The sequence below is a fragment of the Desmodus rotundus genome, chromosome 1 (genome assembly GCF_022682495.2).
Source record: "Desmodus rotundus isolate HL8 chromosome 1, HLdesRot8A.1, whole genome shotgun sequence".
Lineage (NCBI taxonomy): Eukaryota > Metazoa > Chordata > Mammalia > Chiroptera > Phyllostomidae > Desmodus > Desmodus rotundus.
Window position 1 is genome coordinate 198115966 of NC_071387.1, and position 18209 is coordinate 198134174.

The 18209-nt window shown below is 46.9% G+C and overlaps 1 protein-coding gene across 6 annotated transcripts in view; it reads left to right on the forward strand.

The window, feature by feature from the left end:
* The window catches only part of PDZD2 (PDZ domain containing 2), a 320114-nt gene that overhangs the window by 216668 nt on the left and 85237 nt on the right, over window positions 1-18209 (forward strand). For 5 of the 6 annotated variants that reach the window (XM_053914075.2, XM_053914084.2, XM_053914089.2 and 2 more), the window contains one exon: window positions 17045-17546. In XM_053914075.2, coding sequence (XP_053770050.1) covers window positions 17045-17546 — 502 coding nt within the window. Of the gene's footprint in view, window positions 1-17044; window positions 17547-18209 lie in introns of those variants that run through there. The other variant, XM_053914090.2, reaches the window with a different exon arrangement.

Below are 18209 nucleotides of genomic sequence, written 5' to 3' on the forward strand. Positions count from 1 at the left end.
ATTATTTTGTATTAGTTTCAGGTGTACGGCATAGTGGCTAGGGAACCATATACTTTACCAAGTGTCCCCTCTGATATTTCCAGTCCCCACCAGGCACCGTGCACGGTAATTACAATATTTTTGACTATTCCCTGTGCTCTGCTTCACGTACTCGTGACTGGTTTGTAACCGCCAGTCTGCATTTCTCAATCCTTTTCCACTCAGCACCGCGCCTCCTCCCCTCTGGCCAGCACCAGTCTCTTCTCTGCGTCTCTGAATCTATTTCGATTTCTGTTCGTTTATACTGTTCTTTAGATTCCACAGATGGGGAAATCATGTGGTATTTGTCCTTCTCTGTCTGACTTATTTCACTGAGCATAATACCCTCCAGGTCCATCCATGATGCTGCAAATAAGATTTTGTTCGTTTTTTATGGCTGAGTAATATTCCATTGTGTAAATGTACCGCAGCTTTAAATAACGCTGCAATGAACAAAGGGGCGCATATATTCTTTCGAATTAGCGTTTCAGGTTTCTTTGGCTCTATTCCCAGGAGTGGGATCGCTGGCTCATAAGGCAGTTCCATTTTTAACTTTTTGAAGAACATCTGTACCTCTTTCCGCAGTGGCTGCACCAGTCTGCATTCCCGCCAACAGCGCATGAGTGTTAGAACAGTCCCTCTTTTAGAAGCTTCTGGAGTAGCCTGTGCTTCTTCGAACATTCTTCATATAATTAATATCATTAAAAAACAAATTTATATTGTGTTTTTTCATTTTATATATTAATATTTCTATTCCATTATTAAATATTTTCTAATCACTAATAAATTTTAATATACTTTTACGTGGTACTATGTTTGTTGTATAAAATTTTATTTCAATACTATAATTTCTGTAATTAATTATATAAATGACCCCTAAATCTTTTACATTACTACAGGTTGACTGTGCAACCTGCGAGGGCAGGCACCCCCTGACCTCTTCGTGGCTTAGTCAGCACCGAGCCCAATGCCTGCGCTCGATTTTTGAACCTGTTGTCTTTATGTCATCTGCTTAATTTTCAGGGAAAATTGTTCCTTGGCAGTCTCTTTGGCAAGTTGTTCTTTGGCGAGATCAGAATTCTTCTTGATCTGCTGTGGAACGTCTTGCGGGACCCCACCTCCCGTTCATGGTGGGGCCGGGGGCTGGGGCTGTTAAGCACTGTCTTCAGCCTCCTGCGCTGTCCCTGGAAGCGGGATCGGGTCTGTGGTTGGGTTCCGTGCGTTCTGAGCAACCGCTGTGCATTGTCTTGAAATCTGAGGTGGAGCATTTAAAATACAGCTTCAATAATTGATCCTATTGGGAGTTGAGAAAAAAATCAAATCCGACTACTCACTTTTCTTGTTTGTTCTTCCTCCCAGTTGCTTTTTCCCTTCGATCCCTCACCTCTGCCCCAGAGGGGGAGAGAATGGGGTCACGTGAACTTTGACAAACACTTTTTCTTTAGGTGAGGTCTGGAGACTCTTCAAGCTGCAATGTCAGCCGCTTGAAACTGTCCAAAGTGAGAAGCCCCTTTGGACCTAGTCACATACTTATTTATATTCTTTGAAGATGTTTTCAATGAAATTGGACCTGATAAGCTTTGTGCCTGATCATTTCAATCCAGGTCTTTAAGAAACAGCAACATTGGCATTTTCCACAGATTGCTTCGTCAAACTTCTTCTCCTGAAGCCGTATCTGGGATCCTCTCCTTTTGCTGCAGGTACTGGGAGGTTGCCCTCCTGAGAACAGCTGGTGACGGTAATATGTGAATCCCGAGGGTAAGTGAGACAGGGAGGGAGGCCGTAAGGACTCAGTCTGAGAGATTTACTACAATAAGCCTGGTTAGGAGGAAATCACTGAAGAGAACTCAGGATGCAAAGTGTTAGTTAACAAGAACAACAACAAAAAAAAACCCAAAACCACCCCAGGAATTGAGTGTTGCTCTGTCCTTACCCACACACAGTCTGGGGCCCACATCCAGCTCCCTCAGTATCTGGCGGACTGGGTGCCCGCCCCCTGACCCAGGACTGCTGCCGTCCTCGAAGAGCGCCAGCCTGGGTGAAATGGGGGTGCGGTTTGCCCTCCAGTTGGGGGAGCTGGACCAAGTTCAGATGTCCCTTTATCTGAGAGGAATATTCGTGAGTTTAACACAGTGCCACAGTGGAACAGGGCCACAGTGGGAAGCTCTCGCGTGCTTTTTCCCCAGAGATTTGAGGACACCCTCTGGTCAGTGCTTTGGTTTCTCCCCCCTTCCTAATTCTTCCAGATCACACTCTTCCTGGTGTGCATTTCAAGAAATAACTTTTTGGGGTATTTGTTTTTCCAGGCAGCTCATGGCTCTGATTTTGTTTTTGGATGTTTTCCGTTTGCTCTGAGTAGGAGAGTTCCAAGTCTAGTGTGTGCCGCCTGCCAGCTATTTCCTGTGGAGAACTCTTGGTAAGGAAGTGAGTTCCTGATATTAAAACATGCCCGTGACTCCAGTGCCCACACCTGCTTGTACCTCGTACAACAGCCGAGGAGCCGGCTGCTCATGCTGGAGTGTTCTCCCCTGGAGTCGAAACCATGTACCTGCAGAGACCCACTCTGGACATTTAAAACCCTCGTAATCATGTTGACTATCTCATGGCATTGTAATATGCTGAAACATCTCATGTAAAAACAGCCAGGCTTTGGAAACGCCTGCCTCAGAAAAGTGAAAGAGGCCCTTGTAAAGGAGGCGGCTGAACCGAAAGGGAGGGTTGTCATCCAGGTGTTTGGATACACGGAGGAAAGATAGGTCAGGGGAAAGTGGATGCTGGGAGAGGTGGTCTCTCTCCTTGTACACATGTGCATCTGATTTATTCACGGTAGTTTCTTATTCACTGTGAGCAGCTCACATATTTTACAAAATATTCAGGGGTCAGCCCATGCCGCAGCTTGGTGGGATGGGCAGCCTCCCAGGCTCCACCCTGAGTTCTGGGGCAATCCAGGACCTCAGGGACCCTCCCTAGAGTTCAGGTCAGGCCAGAAAGCATGTAATTGCTCTGGGAGCTGGGAGCCTGACCCTGGCCAGATGGACATGGAAGTGAAACAGGAGGCCACCATCAGTTTGTGTTTTGAAAGACATCTGTGTCATCTCTCTCTGGCAGACAGCGTGCCTGCTGCAGTTGGCCAGACTCCATGCTCATCGTCTGCACTAGCCTGAGCCCCCAGCGCACACACAGCCACTTCTCAGCTCAGTGACTTAGATCTGTGTGACCCTCAAAGTGCTTCTCTGCCTCACGGGGGCCACACAGGCTCCACATCTGCCCCACCTTTTCAGATCTTTAGTTTGCAAATCCGTTTCCGACTCCCTGCCTGTCCCTGTGCACTGGCTTTTTCCAGAGACTCCTTTTCCCTGGCTTCACTATGGTGCTCTTGCCCCATTCTGGCCGCGGAATCGGCTTTGACCACTCTGTTCTGTGAGTTCGCCTTCCCAGGATTTCATCCAGGACATTAGCTGCAGACAAGTTTAACGGGCTGGCCTAGGATTACCCAGCACATTTCCAAAAGGAAAGGAATGTCATGTATTGGCATTTATGACATGCCAGGCAGGAAACCAGCCAGCAAACCGGCCTTCTTAGTTCATCATCCGATTTACTCCTCCCCAAAACCCCATCGGTACACGAGACTAAGGGATTAGTCTGTGGTGTTGTGTCCTGCTCCAAGGGCCCAAGTGGCGATGCTGACACCCGAACCAAGTGTTCAGGTAATCTTCCTCCAGTATCAACTAGGTCCATACACACTTGGAGAATTTTGGCAAAGCTGTTCAGGCATTGAGTAAAGAGAGCCCCAGTCTGAGCCCTTTGCTGTTGGTTTTTCTTGCTACCAGTCAACAGACTTACAGGAAATCTTTGTGAATGCCATTCGTCCAACTTGACTTCTCAAGAATGCTCTGCTGGCTGCTGCTATAACCAGATTAGCTGAGTCCTGTTCATTTCTGACAGGCGTTTTTTGGCAGCTGTTATCTCCCATCATCTTTTGGGGAAATGTTTTACATTATATTGTCCGCTCTCACCTGGGGTCCTTCAGGAAGCAGACACTGAGTTAGAGCTAAGAGCGCAGAGTGTCTGTCGGGATAACACCTTTGAAAGGACAGGGAGGAAGCAGGACTGGGCAGGGGGACCTGGCACACTGTGCTTGACCTGATAAAGTGGGTCACCCAACAGGGGTTTCTGAAGCAGTGCTCGCCCGTATGAGGCGTCCTACACCGGGTGGAAACCTCCAGCCTAGCCTCCCAGCTGGATCGTCATTGGCTAGGAATCGCTCCAGAAGAGCACAGCTTTGACTAGAAAGTTCTGATGAAGCTCACAGCTGGAGGTCATGAGCTCACTAACACACGCCTCACCAACTGGACCACAAGTCCTTACCTGAAGGGGCATCTCAGTGATACCAGCCCAGGGATTTGCCTGCTGCTCCCTTATTCTGATCTCCTTGGCCCATCACTGCCTGGGAGCTCATTATCTTCTAAAAGAATCCACAGGAACAATGGGTGTCATAGCAAGACACTCTCACAGCCGAATCTGCAGACTACCTACAGTCAGGAGGGGCAGCTCCTTGTGTAGAGGGAGAGGTATCCAATGCACAGCTCTACTTGAGAAGCTGGGGCACCATGTGGGGTGCAATGAGGGAGGAGATGTCTCAGCTCCAGCGCGCACCTGAGGGGAGAGGCCAAGCTTGGAGGGGCATGTCTTCTGTTAGCCATTTCGTTTGGCTTTTGTTTGGCTTTGGCTGGGCTGAAAGCCAGGTCGGTTTCTTAGTCTTCGGATTCTAGGTAATCTGAGCACGTATTGCCTCTACTTCTCCAGAATTCTCGAGCACTGCCTCCAGCTCCTAGCTGAGATGGAATGGGGCAGTTGGCCACTTCGACTCACACCCTGAGAAAACATCTCTCCCCTCCCAAATACTCACCTATGTTCTGGGCCTGCCTGAAAGTGTCTCTTGTTTTCCCTAAGGCCCTTGTTTTATGGGTGTGGGGCATATTTTGGGTGTTCACTTACTGCTAAAGTGGTGTTAATGTGGGGAGAGGCCTCTTGGCTGTGAGAAGTTGCAGCCCTTCTTGTGGATCCAGACCTGGTCAGAATAAGCAGTAGGTGGAGCTTTGACCACAGTGAGTCCCCAAGTCATTGCCTGGGTTGTTTCCAATCAGATGGAAATTTGAATCCCAGCTCCACCCATAGCAGCTCTGTGACCTTGGGCAGGTTAACTTCTCTAAGCCTTAGTTTTCTCATTTCTAAAATATAGATCATAATCTTGATATTTAATGGGGTTGCTTTACATTGAAATGAGGTGATGTGTGTGTGCCATTAATACAGTAACAACATGTAGTTACAACTCACTCAATATTGGTACCTGTCCCCTTTGTCTATTATAATTCTTGTTACTTTTTGGAGCTTCCAATATAAACATATCATTAAAAGCAAGCTTTGCATTTTTGTATCAACATTTATGCTTGTGCATTCAATAAGTTACAGTGTGTTCGATGCTTCACTTGCAGTTATCTTTAAAATCCCAGGAGATAAAAACAAATGGCTCTGCATTTTTCCTGTCTGAACATGACTAAGAACCAGGGGTCATGGAGCTACTCGATGATATCACAGTCACAACTGATCAGCAGACACTCGAAGAGTGCACTGATTGGAAGCCAAGATACAAAATTGTTCTATCCACATCTGTAAGCTCTTGGCTCATCTGTTTTCCTAGGCCAGAGTTCTGTTGGTTTGGCTTTCTTGTAATTGAAGTTCTCCGAACCAGCAAGAGTCCTGGAGGACCAGGCAGATGGTTGAACCACAGGGTAAATAGCCAACAAATCCAGCTTCTTGGGAGCACCCTTTGCTTGGAGAAGAAGGTTGCAAAACTTAGACATGAACCTTTTCAGATTATGAGACCTGTTCAGCCCAACCATGCCTGCCAGAGAGCCTTCAAGAAGGCAGAAAGAGGAAAATCAGGTTTTAAAAGGTCCTCAGGACACAGTATAGAAGAGACTCAGGAGAAGAGCAGGGCTTGACGTGAGCCAGAACACACTGATGGAGGTAGCCATCTTGCAATTCCTCAAGTATCTTTTCTCTGCAGACTTCAGAACAGGGAAAGAAATTCAGAATACAAGTCCACTGTTTTGATGGAAGCTGTTTTGACATAAGCGAAACCAGGCTTGGCACACGGCAGGGGCGTGCTATGGCCAAGTCAGTGGAACAGAGCATGGAGGGATTGAGATGGGCTGGGGAAGTTGTTTTGGGATGGGGATGGAGCTGGAGCCGCTGGAAAGGGGAGGACACCAGAGGGTGCAGACGCTTCATCAGTGTTTGAATTAGGGGGTGAGTAGCATTGTGTGCCTTCTGAGAGACACTCGGGGGTCCCCCTTCCTTTACAGTCACCTCTAGGGAAGGGGAAGGGGGTGGCCGCCATCTGATTGGTGCCGTGCCAGGGCTTGAGGATGGCTGGCTGGTTGTGAACTCTCCAAGTTGGCTGCTTTGGTGGAAGTGGGAGCAGATGGGGATTGAGTGTGTGCCTCTCCTGGCTTCCAGCAGCTTTCGCTGTGGAGGAGCCAGGGACATGTGGTGGGAGCAATGTGGGACTCAGGCCTGGGTCATTTCTGACACACTTTTCAGGGCTGGGTGGCCCTGGGGTTAGAAAAGAAATGGCGCACAATCCTTGGGACTTGGTCTGCCTTTCGTTATCCTTGTGCGTTGATAGTGGCCTCTTCCAAGGGGAGGCCAAGGGCAACACTGTAAGTGGGACAGCACAGGCATCGCCATGGGAAATGGCCCTGGCAGGGCTGCACATGGCGTATCAGGCAGGGGAGCGGGCCAACATGCAGGCCTGCCCTGCCTTCAGCTTCACAGGCAAACCGCAGCAAACGCCTCTGGGGTATGGATTACCGTATTTTTCAGACTATAAGATGCACTTTCCCTCCAAAATTTGGGAGGAAAATGGGGGTGCGTCTTATAGTCCGAATGTAGCTTACCTGGCTCGCTGGGGTGGGGGTGGGGGTGGGGGACGGTGGTGGAGCGGGGTTATTTTTCCTGTTTTCCTCTTCTGAAACCTAGGTGTATCTTATGGTCCAGTGCATCTTGTATTCTGGTGCGTCTTATAGTCCAAAATATACGGTCAGTGTATTTGGCTGGCCAGGGAGCAGAACACAGGGGAGGAACAGAAGCTTCATTGGCACCAACCCAGGCAAGAACAGAGGAGGCTGTGGGTCCAGTAGACACCAATATTCTGTCCTGGACAAAAATAACATGGAGAACATGAAACGTGAAAATGGAGCTCATAGGAGTGCACAGTGACATGAATATTTTGGCATGTATACATATTATAGACTGTTGCATTAACGTGGTGTTTGGAACCGTTGCCTGGTTAATGCTAAAGAGGAAAGATTTCCTTTTGAAGCAGAGTTGGTTTAAGATGATGTTGGGACCGTGGGAAGAATCCAGGAGAGCAACTAGAAAAGAATGCCTGGTGTGGTCTCCAGGGGAACCTTGGAGGTAAAGGGGCTCCCTGGCTACCTGTAGCCTGGACCAGAGGCATGGTAAGCATCTGCCAGTATGATGGAAGGGGAAGGGTTGGGTGAGAGGTGAGCAGGGTTATCATGAGGGCTGTCTCCTCAGTATAATGGGGTATGATGGAGGAAAATGAGAAAGATAGCAAAAGAGCATCTTTGGCCCTGACTGCTGTGGCTCAGTGGGTTGAGAGACATCCCACAAAATGAAAGGTTGCCAGTTCGAGTCCCAGTCAGGGCACATGCCTGGGCTGCATGTTCAGTTTCTGGTCGGGGTACATGCGAGAGGCAACCAGTTGGTGTTCCCCTCTCTCATCAATGTTGCTTTTCCTCTCTTTCTTTCTTCCTTCCCCTCACTCTAAAAATAAATAAATAAAATCTGTTTTTTAAAGCATGTTTGCATGAATCAGGATTTTGTAGGGGGTAAATGACAAGCAGGTGCAGAAGGAGTTAAAGTCTAGTGAGTAAGACCAACCAAAAAGAAGTTGCTTTTAAGAGTCAAGACAGTGTATTATAGAATTTTATATCATATATAAACCTAGAACCCATATAATTTTATTAACCAATGTCACTCCAATAAATTCAATAAAAAATGTTTTTAAAAAGCAGGACAGGAAAGACCACATGTCGTACAGTTCCATTTATATGAAATGTCCAGAAGAGGCAGAGGCAGATCTACAGGGACAGGAAGTAGTGGCCGGGATGGGAAGGGCACAGACTGCAATGGGCATGATGAGTCCTATCGGGAAGATGAAAGTACTTTAAGGCCGATTGACGGTGTCGGTTGCACCACTTGGTAAATTTCCTAAAAAGCATTGAATTACACATTGGAAATGGATACGTGAAATACGCCTCAACAAAGCTGTTTTTAAAAAAGCCTCTTTAAATAGAAGGGACTTCCCACTGCCCATTTTTTGTGATGCCTAATACGTGCCAGCCCCTGTGCCAGTGGGTGAGAACGCAGCACCGTCCTGACAAAGGCACCTTCCAAATACGGCAAATGGCTCCTGAGAACTTGACCTCACTTGTCATCACTGACTTGCAAACGATGGCATGAGGAATGAGTGCTTTTGTAAGACGCAACTGGCGGGATTCAAAGTTGTCGGCCCTGTTCTAGAAGAGAGATTAGAAGGGCCTGTGCAACACTTGAACGCTTTTGACTCCACAAGAACTTTGGGCCCAGAAAGTTCACCTGCAGAAATTTGTCCCCAGGGGGTTTAGATACATACCATCAGTGTCCTGACACCTCTCAGATTTCTGTCCCCAGACCAGTCCCCTGCTCCAAAATCCAGATTCGGGTCTCTAGCTGCCCACACAACAACCACACACAAAGCACCTCCAATTTAGCACGTCCAGAACTTAACTCCAAACACATCTGCATTCAGAATCAAAGAGCGCCACCCACAAAGTCACGCTACTAGCTTCAGGTGATGGGAGCCCCATCCTTCCAGGTGCTGAAGCCAAACACCTGGACACCATGCTTGACGTCTCTCTGTCTCACACCCTGTGTCTGATGCAAAAGCAAAAGCTGTTGACTCTGCCTTCGAAACTCATCACAGTTTGGGCCATCTCTTACCATTTCCATTGCTGCTCCACACTGAGCTGTCTCTCCCTGGAATTTCCAAAGATGATGGTCCCTCTGGTCTCCCTCCATCAACCCTTGCCCGATTCTCACCGCAGGAAACAAAGGGATCATTTTAAAACATACTGCATGTCACAACACTCTGCTCAAAACTCAGCAGCTCAAAACTTGACAATGGCCGACCAGGCCTTGCATAAATTTGGTCTCTGTTAGCTCTTCCTACCTCACCACCCACCCACCCCCGACTCCTCTCCTCCTTACTTTACTCTTCTCCAGCCCCTCCTTGCTATTCCTCAAACACACCAGACACGCTTCCAATTTACCACTTTTGCCCTGGCTTTCCTTGTGACTGGAATGTTCCTCCAGGCAGCTGCATGGCCAACACTTTCATCTCCAAGCATCTGCTCCATGTGTTCTTCCCAGCGCTGCCGCCTCAGCCACAGCATTTCGGATTCCAGCCCGACTCTTCCAACGCCTGGCACACTCCGGCCTCCCCCTGATCAGGGTTTCCTATTTTCCATAGCATGTCTTACCTTCTAACTTACTGCACTGTTGGGTGCTTATTTTAATAGGGCTGTTATTTATTGTCTGTCTCTCCTGCTACATTGTAAGCTCCACAAAGACAGGGATCATTTTGTTCACTGCTATACCCCAATACCTGAAACAGAGTTTGGCATACGGTGGGTACTCAGTAATTTTTTTGTTGGCCCCAGTCAACTGGCCCAGTTGGTTGGAGCATCAGCCTGTACACCAAAAGGTTGTGGGTTCGACTCCCAGTCAGACACATACGTAAGTTGAGGGTTTGATTCCCTAGTCAGGGCATGTACAGAAAGCAGCTGATCGATGTTTCTCTCTCTCTTCCCCTTTCCATTCTCTCTTTCTAAGAATCAATAAATGTATCCTCAGATGAGGACTTAAAAAAAGTACTATTTGTTGAATGAATGAATGAACACATGAGTTGGTAATGAGCAAGCAATGATTTTGGAAACGAAAAAGTAGCATTATGTCATGAGAAAAAAAGCGAAGCGAATTCCCAGGTGCCCTGTGCAATGCTCCTCAGGTCCCTGCTGAGCTGAGGTTGACTCATGCACGTCTGGAGAAGTCCGACTCGACCAGCTCCCCCTTGGCTCCCCCGGGAAAATGCGACTGGCATCATCGGATGAGTCAGCAGATCCATGTGGCTGGAGTTCTGATTTGATTCCATATACACTGCAGGTTGATTTCATATCGTTATTTAAAAAACCCTGCTTCACCCGCAGTAATTTAATACAGAAATGAAATCATTTGCAAATAGAAGTCTAGAGGTTCTCTTTCAAGGGCCAGTATCTCCACAGTGTGTTCTTATAAGGTCAGTTTTCATCATTTATCAGACATGTTTACTTAATTTTGCTTCTGAATTCTCATTTCCAAAAGGCATGTGGATGCTTTAAAAAAGCTTTTATTGATTTTTGCAGAAATGAGGTGCGTGAAAACCTTTGATAAAAAGTGAAACTTCATGTAAACGTATTGCTGTAGGATGAGAGGCCACACTTCTCTTTCCTTCCTGTTAAACCCTGCTGGGGTCGGTGGCGCAGAGTGCGTATCCTAGTGTGCAGATGCTTTGCTGCGACAGTTGTGAATTTAAGTCAATCTTGTTAGTCTGCGATGCGAACTTTGAAGATAAATGTGAAAACCAGTGATAACCTCGTTGCATGGAAATCAAAATAATTTTTCCATTGGTCATTTGATGGAGCTGCCTTTTATCCATTGTTTTTCTGCCGTGTCCCTCTGACACCACCCCCCACCTCCACCGCTTTACGTCCAGGAGCCCTCAGCAGAAGTCAGAGAGAGGCGGCGCCTCCTGGCGCGGGCACTGCGGCCTGTGCTTGCGGGAGAGGGGTCTGAGCAGGGACCGGCAGAGGGGTGCACGGCTGAGGCTAATGGACACAGTGTAGATGCTTCCTTCGAGGCGACGCGCCGAATGTAGTCACCATTTGTGGAATCGAAGGGCAGGGCACCCACCCTCTGTCTTGCTCTCTTCCTACAATGCCACCTCTGTTTGATTCTGCCGTAAAGACTTACTTTAAGTATTGGCTTGATTTAGGGTGCATATTGGTATTTATTTCTAAGTGACTAGTGTACAGAGTAATATATCATCGAATTCCTTGCATGTTTGATGTAGTGGAACGGTGCCAATTATAGACTGACTTATTCTGTGTATTGTCCTGCTGTCTGTGTTGAGAACGACGAGTTTGCCCCACTCGTGAGCCAACAGCTTAGCCTGCCACAGTGTCATGGCTGCTGGCAGAAGACACGAGACTCTTGGATCAGAGATGAAAAGACGGTTTATTATTTGTGGAAATAGCAGGAGCCAGAGTGTTAGCATTATTTGTACTGACCACTTCCCCAAGCCCCAACTCCCTGAGGGCAGTGTGGGCCTCTGTGCTGGTGTACAGGTGGGCACGATTTAGATTTCACCATTGTGTAGGTATGCTAACAAGTGTTGGTGGCCGATCATTTGGGGTGGGTTTGAATCGCTAAGTTGATTATAGGTCAGGGGGTGGAAATCCTCAAATAAATATTTACCCTGATTCTTCACTCTCAACTTGTGTTTCCCCCACCCCAATTTTATGATAAAAAATCATAAATACACATCTGATAATAAGGAAAACATATAAAGTTATTTGTATTCTCTACCCTGGACTCCAGATAAGGGAGAGGAGGAGAGAGTTGCTGAACCTCAGCTGTTTGTACTGAACAGAGGAGGCGAGAAGTAAAAACTGGCTGCATTGGTAGCCCTCCTGCAAGCAGCAGGTGAAATACCACGTTCTAGTTTATTTCTACTTCATTTCTCTTCTAAGCCTTGACTCTGACCCAGTTTCAACACCTTGCTGGTGCCTGAGCCCCTTCCTCCTCCACCTAGTAAGGGCTGGCTCTCTCCCTTGCTGTACTAGCGAAAGAGCAGGTTGGCTTGCTTTCAGAAAAGGCCTTATGAGAGCAACAAGAATGCCACTCACTCTTATCAGCACCACATTCAGCCAAAAACATCCACCTTCAGAGATTCCAGAGAAAGATTCTATGGAATCTGGGAGAAGTGTGTCCAAAATTCAATGTAACTGGGAGGCAACACTTAAGACAAACTGCCCTTTTGGAAGCAGGTTACTAAGTGACTCCAAGAAATAACGACTTTCATCTTCCCGTCCCCTCATACAGAGCTGTCCACACTTGCCTCCCTCTGTTTCCCAGCCAAGACTTCAGTGGGAAATTAAGCTGTGTATATTTAACACTTCCTCTCAACGCATTGTTCTCGGGAACCAACAGATCACACACAGCCTCAGGCAGACCTCTGGCTTCATTCGGCTTAGCAGGTTTCCAAATGACCAAACAGCTTTCCAACCTCCCTGCACTTCTGAGGCAGGAGGAGATCACAGGCAAGAAAGACGGACCTCCATTTGTCCCGTGTGTCAGAGCAGGTGGCTCTTAGCAGCTGGCTCCACTCCACAAAGTCCAGGCTCTGTCAGAGTAAGTGCCTATAAACATCTTCTTGCAGTCAGTGTTTATTCTCCTCTTGTCTCCTGGGAGCCTGATATCCTCAGCTGAATGTCGGCCCTGGTAAAATGTCTGAGTTCCAGACTTCTCTTACGTGCCCTCTAAGCTCCAGCATTTTCTCATGGGATTGCAGACAGGCCAGTGCCCGGTGGTGGTGAGCCAGGTTCCTCTCAGTTACACACAGATGTACACTCGTGGGTCAGCTTGGTGTGATCCCCCACCCCCATGGGTGCGCACTGTGTGCCAGGCATCAGTAACCGATGGCTGAATGCCCAAGACGACTTTCAAAGGCACCTGGAGATTGCTCCTTCCAAGGGCTTTGGCAAAACAGTCCAGGATATCAAACTTTTATAGCTGCCTCAAGCCCTCTTCCGATGGAATCTGGGCATGGATAAATAATGTGTGCCTTTGGCCTTCCAATACCTGTCTTTGCGCCTCTCATATCTCCTACCTCCCCATTTTCTTGTTCTTCAAACTCCAGACTTCAGATTGTCCAAGACCCAACCTCCCCTGCCAACCTTTAGAGAGCCGAGACTCCAGGATTAGAACAGAGGAGGTACTCAAAACTTTCTCTGCATAAAGCACTCTGTTTGAGAGATAGGAAGGAGGAAGGGATTGGTTCTGAAAAGATGCCCACAAAAGCCAAGTGGAATGAAGAACCACACACATTTCAGAAGGGGGGTTTCTAAGTTAGAATTCGGAACTTCATTCCTGGAGATGCTAGTCTTTCGTCATTTATCTTAAGGGCATCCCAGGATGGTCAAAGTCCAATACATGTTAATTGAATTCATCTTACATGCCAGAGGACAGGTTGCCATTTCTGGAAGAAACCAAAGAATAATCATAGGGTAGAAAAGCTTCTAATTTGACCCACGGTCATGAATAGGAGACCTTTTCTTTCTTTTTTTGAAGTCATGTGATTGTATTCCATTGCTTCTTTCTTAAATGTTGATTTGAAATTAATAGATTCTAATGATGGATGAGAATTCTTCTGAACAGAAAAAAAAGGGATTTGGAAGTATGAATTAGCCAGGAAGGTGCTGGAAAAGATAGGAAAGTTACTTCAACGCAGGTGGGTAGGGAATGTGGCGGCATGACATTTAAGGTGATTCAAAGAATCATAAGAAAATTACCCTCTGCCTAAAAGTCCGTTTCTCACCAACTTGCTAATGTGTCCATAATTCATTCATTACTCTTTGTCTTTGGGATGACCTTAGAAAACTCTGTGTCCAGGAAGGAATAAAATAACCCGTCAGACAGTTCCGTGAAGGTGTCAGGGTTTTATTTATTGCTAGGAAGCCAAGGGAGAGATGATAGGAAGGGAGATGGTGCCGAACTAAAGATGAACTCCTCTTGCTTTGTAATCTTGCTGAGTGTGGACTCTGCAGAGGGAATAAAATACTCTCAGTCATGGAACCTTTCAAGGTTCTTGGAGCTTCTCTGAGAGCGGCGATGGGAAAGACATTCAGGAGCCTCCGTTCTGAATCAATGGGCTGGCCTTTGGCTGCTGAAAAGAAGGTCCCTGCCATACAACCCATCGAGTTGTTCAGTTTCAGTGCAACAGGTAGTGTCCAAAAACTATTTTTAAAGGAATTTCCCCTCCAGGTGAAATCTTTTTCAGGTTGTTGGGAAATGTCCAAGAGGCCCCTAGGATAACTTGGACATAAAAGGAGTGTTCCTTTTTCTTTCAGGGTGATGTTTTGTCCTTGACATTGGGTCAGGGTTGTTGGAATGGCTTGTCCTCTAACCTACAGAAGTGGTCCTGGGACAGCAGCCTCCACAATTGCTATGTGAAAGCAACTTAGGGGGCCCACTGCAAATCCTCATTGTCCAGATGAGGAAACTGTAGCGCTGGGAAGATAACAGCTGCAGAAGCAGAAATGCCCAGAGAACAGAGCATGGGCTTGGGAATCAGACAGACCTGGGTCTTGCACTTAGCAGTTATGTGAACCTGGGCAAGTGAATCAGTATTTCTGAGCCTCAGTTTCTTCTTCTGTAAACTGTTCTTAGGGAGTATCTACTCAAAAACTAAACTCAAAACTTGGCCAGTATTATTTTATTTGCTATTGTTCTCTTTAATTGAGGCATAATTTACCTAACATAAAACTCACCGTTTAGAGTGGTACAGTCACTGTGTTGTATTGTCGTCCCCACTGTCTAATTCCAGGCCATTTCCATTACCCCCCAAAACCCTGCCCCTATTGGCAATCAGTCTTGATTTTCCCCTCCCCACTCCCCTTGGTTCCTGGCAACCACCAATTTACTTCCCATCCCTAGGGATTCTGGACATGGCCAAGAAGTGGAATCATATAGGTGGCCTGGCATCTTTCACTTCGCATAATGTTTCCAAGCTTCGCCTAAGTCGTAGCAGATACTTCTTCCTTTTTATCACCAAATAATATTCCATCATCTGGATATACCACATTCGGTCTATATATTCGTCAGGTGATGGAAACTTGGGGAAATGCCCGTTGTTTTCCAGGGTCGAGCCAAAGGCAGAACTTCGGGAGTCTAACTCTCAGCCTGGCCCTGTTTCTGCTACTGCACACCTGCTTTCGTAGCATCTGAGTAAGTGCATTGCATTCACAGTAGTGGTTTTCCCAAATAAACCCTGTAAGCTGGCTAACCACTGTTAGGGTTTCGTACCTTTATAAGGATTTATCCAGTATGAAAAAAGAAACCACAGCAATCCAAGGAAATAAAAAAATCTAAACATTGTAGAAAACTTATGCTGAAAACCAGTTTTAATTTTTGTTTTCTGTATTTCAGTGGACTGGGCTTTATATCTCTTCCTCCCACTGTGTTTCACAGAACAACCTGAGTCTTGCATGGTATCTTTCATCTACCTGGGGTTTATGTGCACGTTCGTTACCATGGCTTATAGCCCAGGACTGTAGCGTTTTTATTAGCTTTGGTTGATGTTTAAAGACCCTTCTGTTTTGTTCACTTTCCTCCATGGCAAATTCAGGATTATTCTCTTTTTCAGTGAGATGGTCCCTGTCATTGCATTAGGTATGAGCAATATATGCATTTTGGCCCAGAACTTAGTATTAAACACAGCTGGTCACCTCTCCTTACGACCTGGCCCCCTTCCCACATGCTGCTTGCTCCGGCTCTCAGGTCTGGTTTTCAGGCCTGGAGGGAGCATAGCTAGCTTGGCATGCTTGGAAAAGTTGTTCTCACTTATAGAAGATGAAGACTTTCTCTTGGTGGACGCATGAAGACCAGAAGCAGATCTGACTCATTGAAGAGTTGGTTGTTGAGGTTGTTTTCTTGGGAACTGGTGGTGTGTAGAAAGTGGCAAGGGTCCAGTGGCGAACCCCTGGGTTCATCTGGGGGTCGCGCTTCCTTATCTTGAGGGGCAGGGGTGGAGGGTCCAGCCCAGCCTGGTTTCCTGGCTTTGAGCAAGTGTTTTCTTTGCAGAAGCTTTAATGATCTGGTCAGATCACCACTAATTACCCATCTTATTTCATGTTCTATTTTCTTGTTATTCTTCAAGATCTGGAGAAGTATTGTATGTCAGGCTTCACGTGCATTATCTCATTGATATTATTTCCTGCTTCTGAGTGTTTGGCAGCCATGAAATGCATGAAAAACAACTGAGCCTGGCCCTTGTTTTTCTCAGACTAAGGGCCCCTCTTCCCTCTCACTACTGGTTCACCCGGTTTCCATAGCCTTTTTTTGTCCTGGTCACCCTATGCATGTGCGTGCTTCGCACTTTGTCAGCGTGCCTCTTAACGTGATGCCCAGACTGGAAAGGGCACTCCACGTGTGCTGTGGACGAGGCAGACTAGAACCATCTCCCAGAAATGAGCTGACACGCGTTTAATACAGGACACGCGTGCCAGCGCTCATTACCGATCGCATCTCCACACCAGCCGACACCACTCCACCCCCGGTTGTTTTTTCGCTTTAACTGCCACGCAGCAGAGGTTCCTGTTGTGCAGTTGATTTTTCTGATCCTAAGAGCAGAACCATACATTTCCCCAAAGCTGTTTTACCCGTTCTTCACCCCGGGGACTCCAGTGTTATTGTAGCAGAACTGTTTGAATGGGAGGCTAGAATAAATCTGATGTAAGAAGTTGCTGAGTGGAGGATTTTTTTTTTTAATGGTATGTTAGGATTGGCTCTGTTAATAGGAAAATCCTTCTCTGATTACCTATCCTAGGGCACTTTCATTAGTAGTTGCTAGTTCATTCGGTTTTTCTGGTTGGGTTTGGAGTCAGTTTTAGCATCAACAATTATATAGATTAAAAGAATGAAATGAGTGGTAAGTCTCTTTAGGGAGCTCGGCACCTCGATCTGTTGGCTAGGTTTGTAATCGCATGGGGCCTCTGTGGGCCTTGGAGTGTGCCAGCCCGCTGCGTTGTTCGCGAGGGGCGTTGTGCGGGTTTTAACTGCAGTTCTCTGTTTGCCGCAGTTACCTGGCTGAGCAGTGCTGGAATGGCGGCTTTATCTACCTGATCATGCTGCGTCGCTTCAGGCACAAAGTCCATTCTCCCTACAATGGCAACAGTAGCAACAGCTCTGAACCAGGAGAGACACCTACTTTGGAGCTGGGTGACCGGACGGTGAAAAAGGGAAAAAGAACAAGGAAGTTTGGAGTCATTTCCAGGCCTTCTACCCACAAGGCCACTGAAGAATCCAAGAGCAGCACTGGCTGTGAGTTGGACAATGACCCCATCTCTGAGCCAGACAATGGCCCAGACCCTGAACTTGGCAATGGTCATGCCTCTGAGCTAGAAAATGGCCCAGATTCTCTCAAGGAGGTGGCTGGATCCCATCTAGACAAATCAGAAGTGGACAGAGGGACAGAGCATAGAGATCCAAGGACAGACGCTTCTCTGCCCACAAGTAATGACAAACGCCACTTCTCAAAATCGGGGAAGACGGACTTCCAATCAAGTGACTGCCTGGCACGGGTAAGGTTCGGCTTGATTATAGAACCTGAGTTTTTAAAGTAATATTGTTTGAAGTTGCTTTTAAAGTTTAGAAAACATGTCTAAGGTGACCTTGCATTTAGAAGCCAAAAGTGTATTAAGATAAATGATCAGAGGACTAACAATAACAACCAAAATTTCCAAGTCATTTTATCCTCCTTAAATAAAGAGGGAGTCGAGTGATCCTAAGTGGAAAACTCAAGCCTTCTGTGGTATGATTTGAGTCATCTGAGGCCCAGATGAAGCACTTGAGCTGCGTCATTATTTATCACTGCTATCACCAGGGGACTTGCCACTGCAAGGCCAAGAATTCCTGGTGGCAGTTGATAGCATAAACATCCAGGCCTCGGCGTTCCACAGGAAGGATGTCCAACACACAGGGAAGCATCTGCTTTTATTTTTAACACTTCAAAACCAGAGACGTTTTCATGGGATCGTGTTATTACATTGCTGAATTCCCGTGAAGTTTAGAAACTTCACAAAAACCTCTGATGCTATGATATCCAGCTGTGATGGTCAGGGCTGCTCTTACGCCGAAAAGCAAAGCAGATGTGGTCTATTCCGAATGGTGGTGGGTGCGCATCCCACCACGAACTCCCCCCTGCCCCTCCCCATGATAACCAGCACTCTCTCATTAAGTTACAT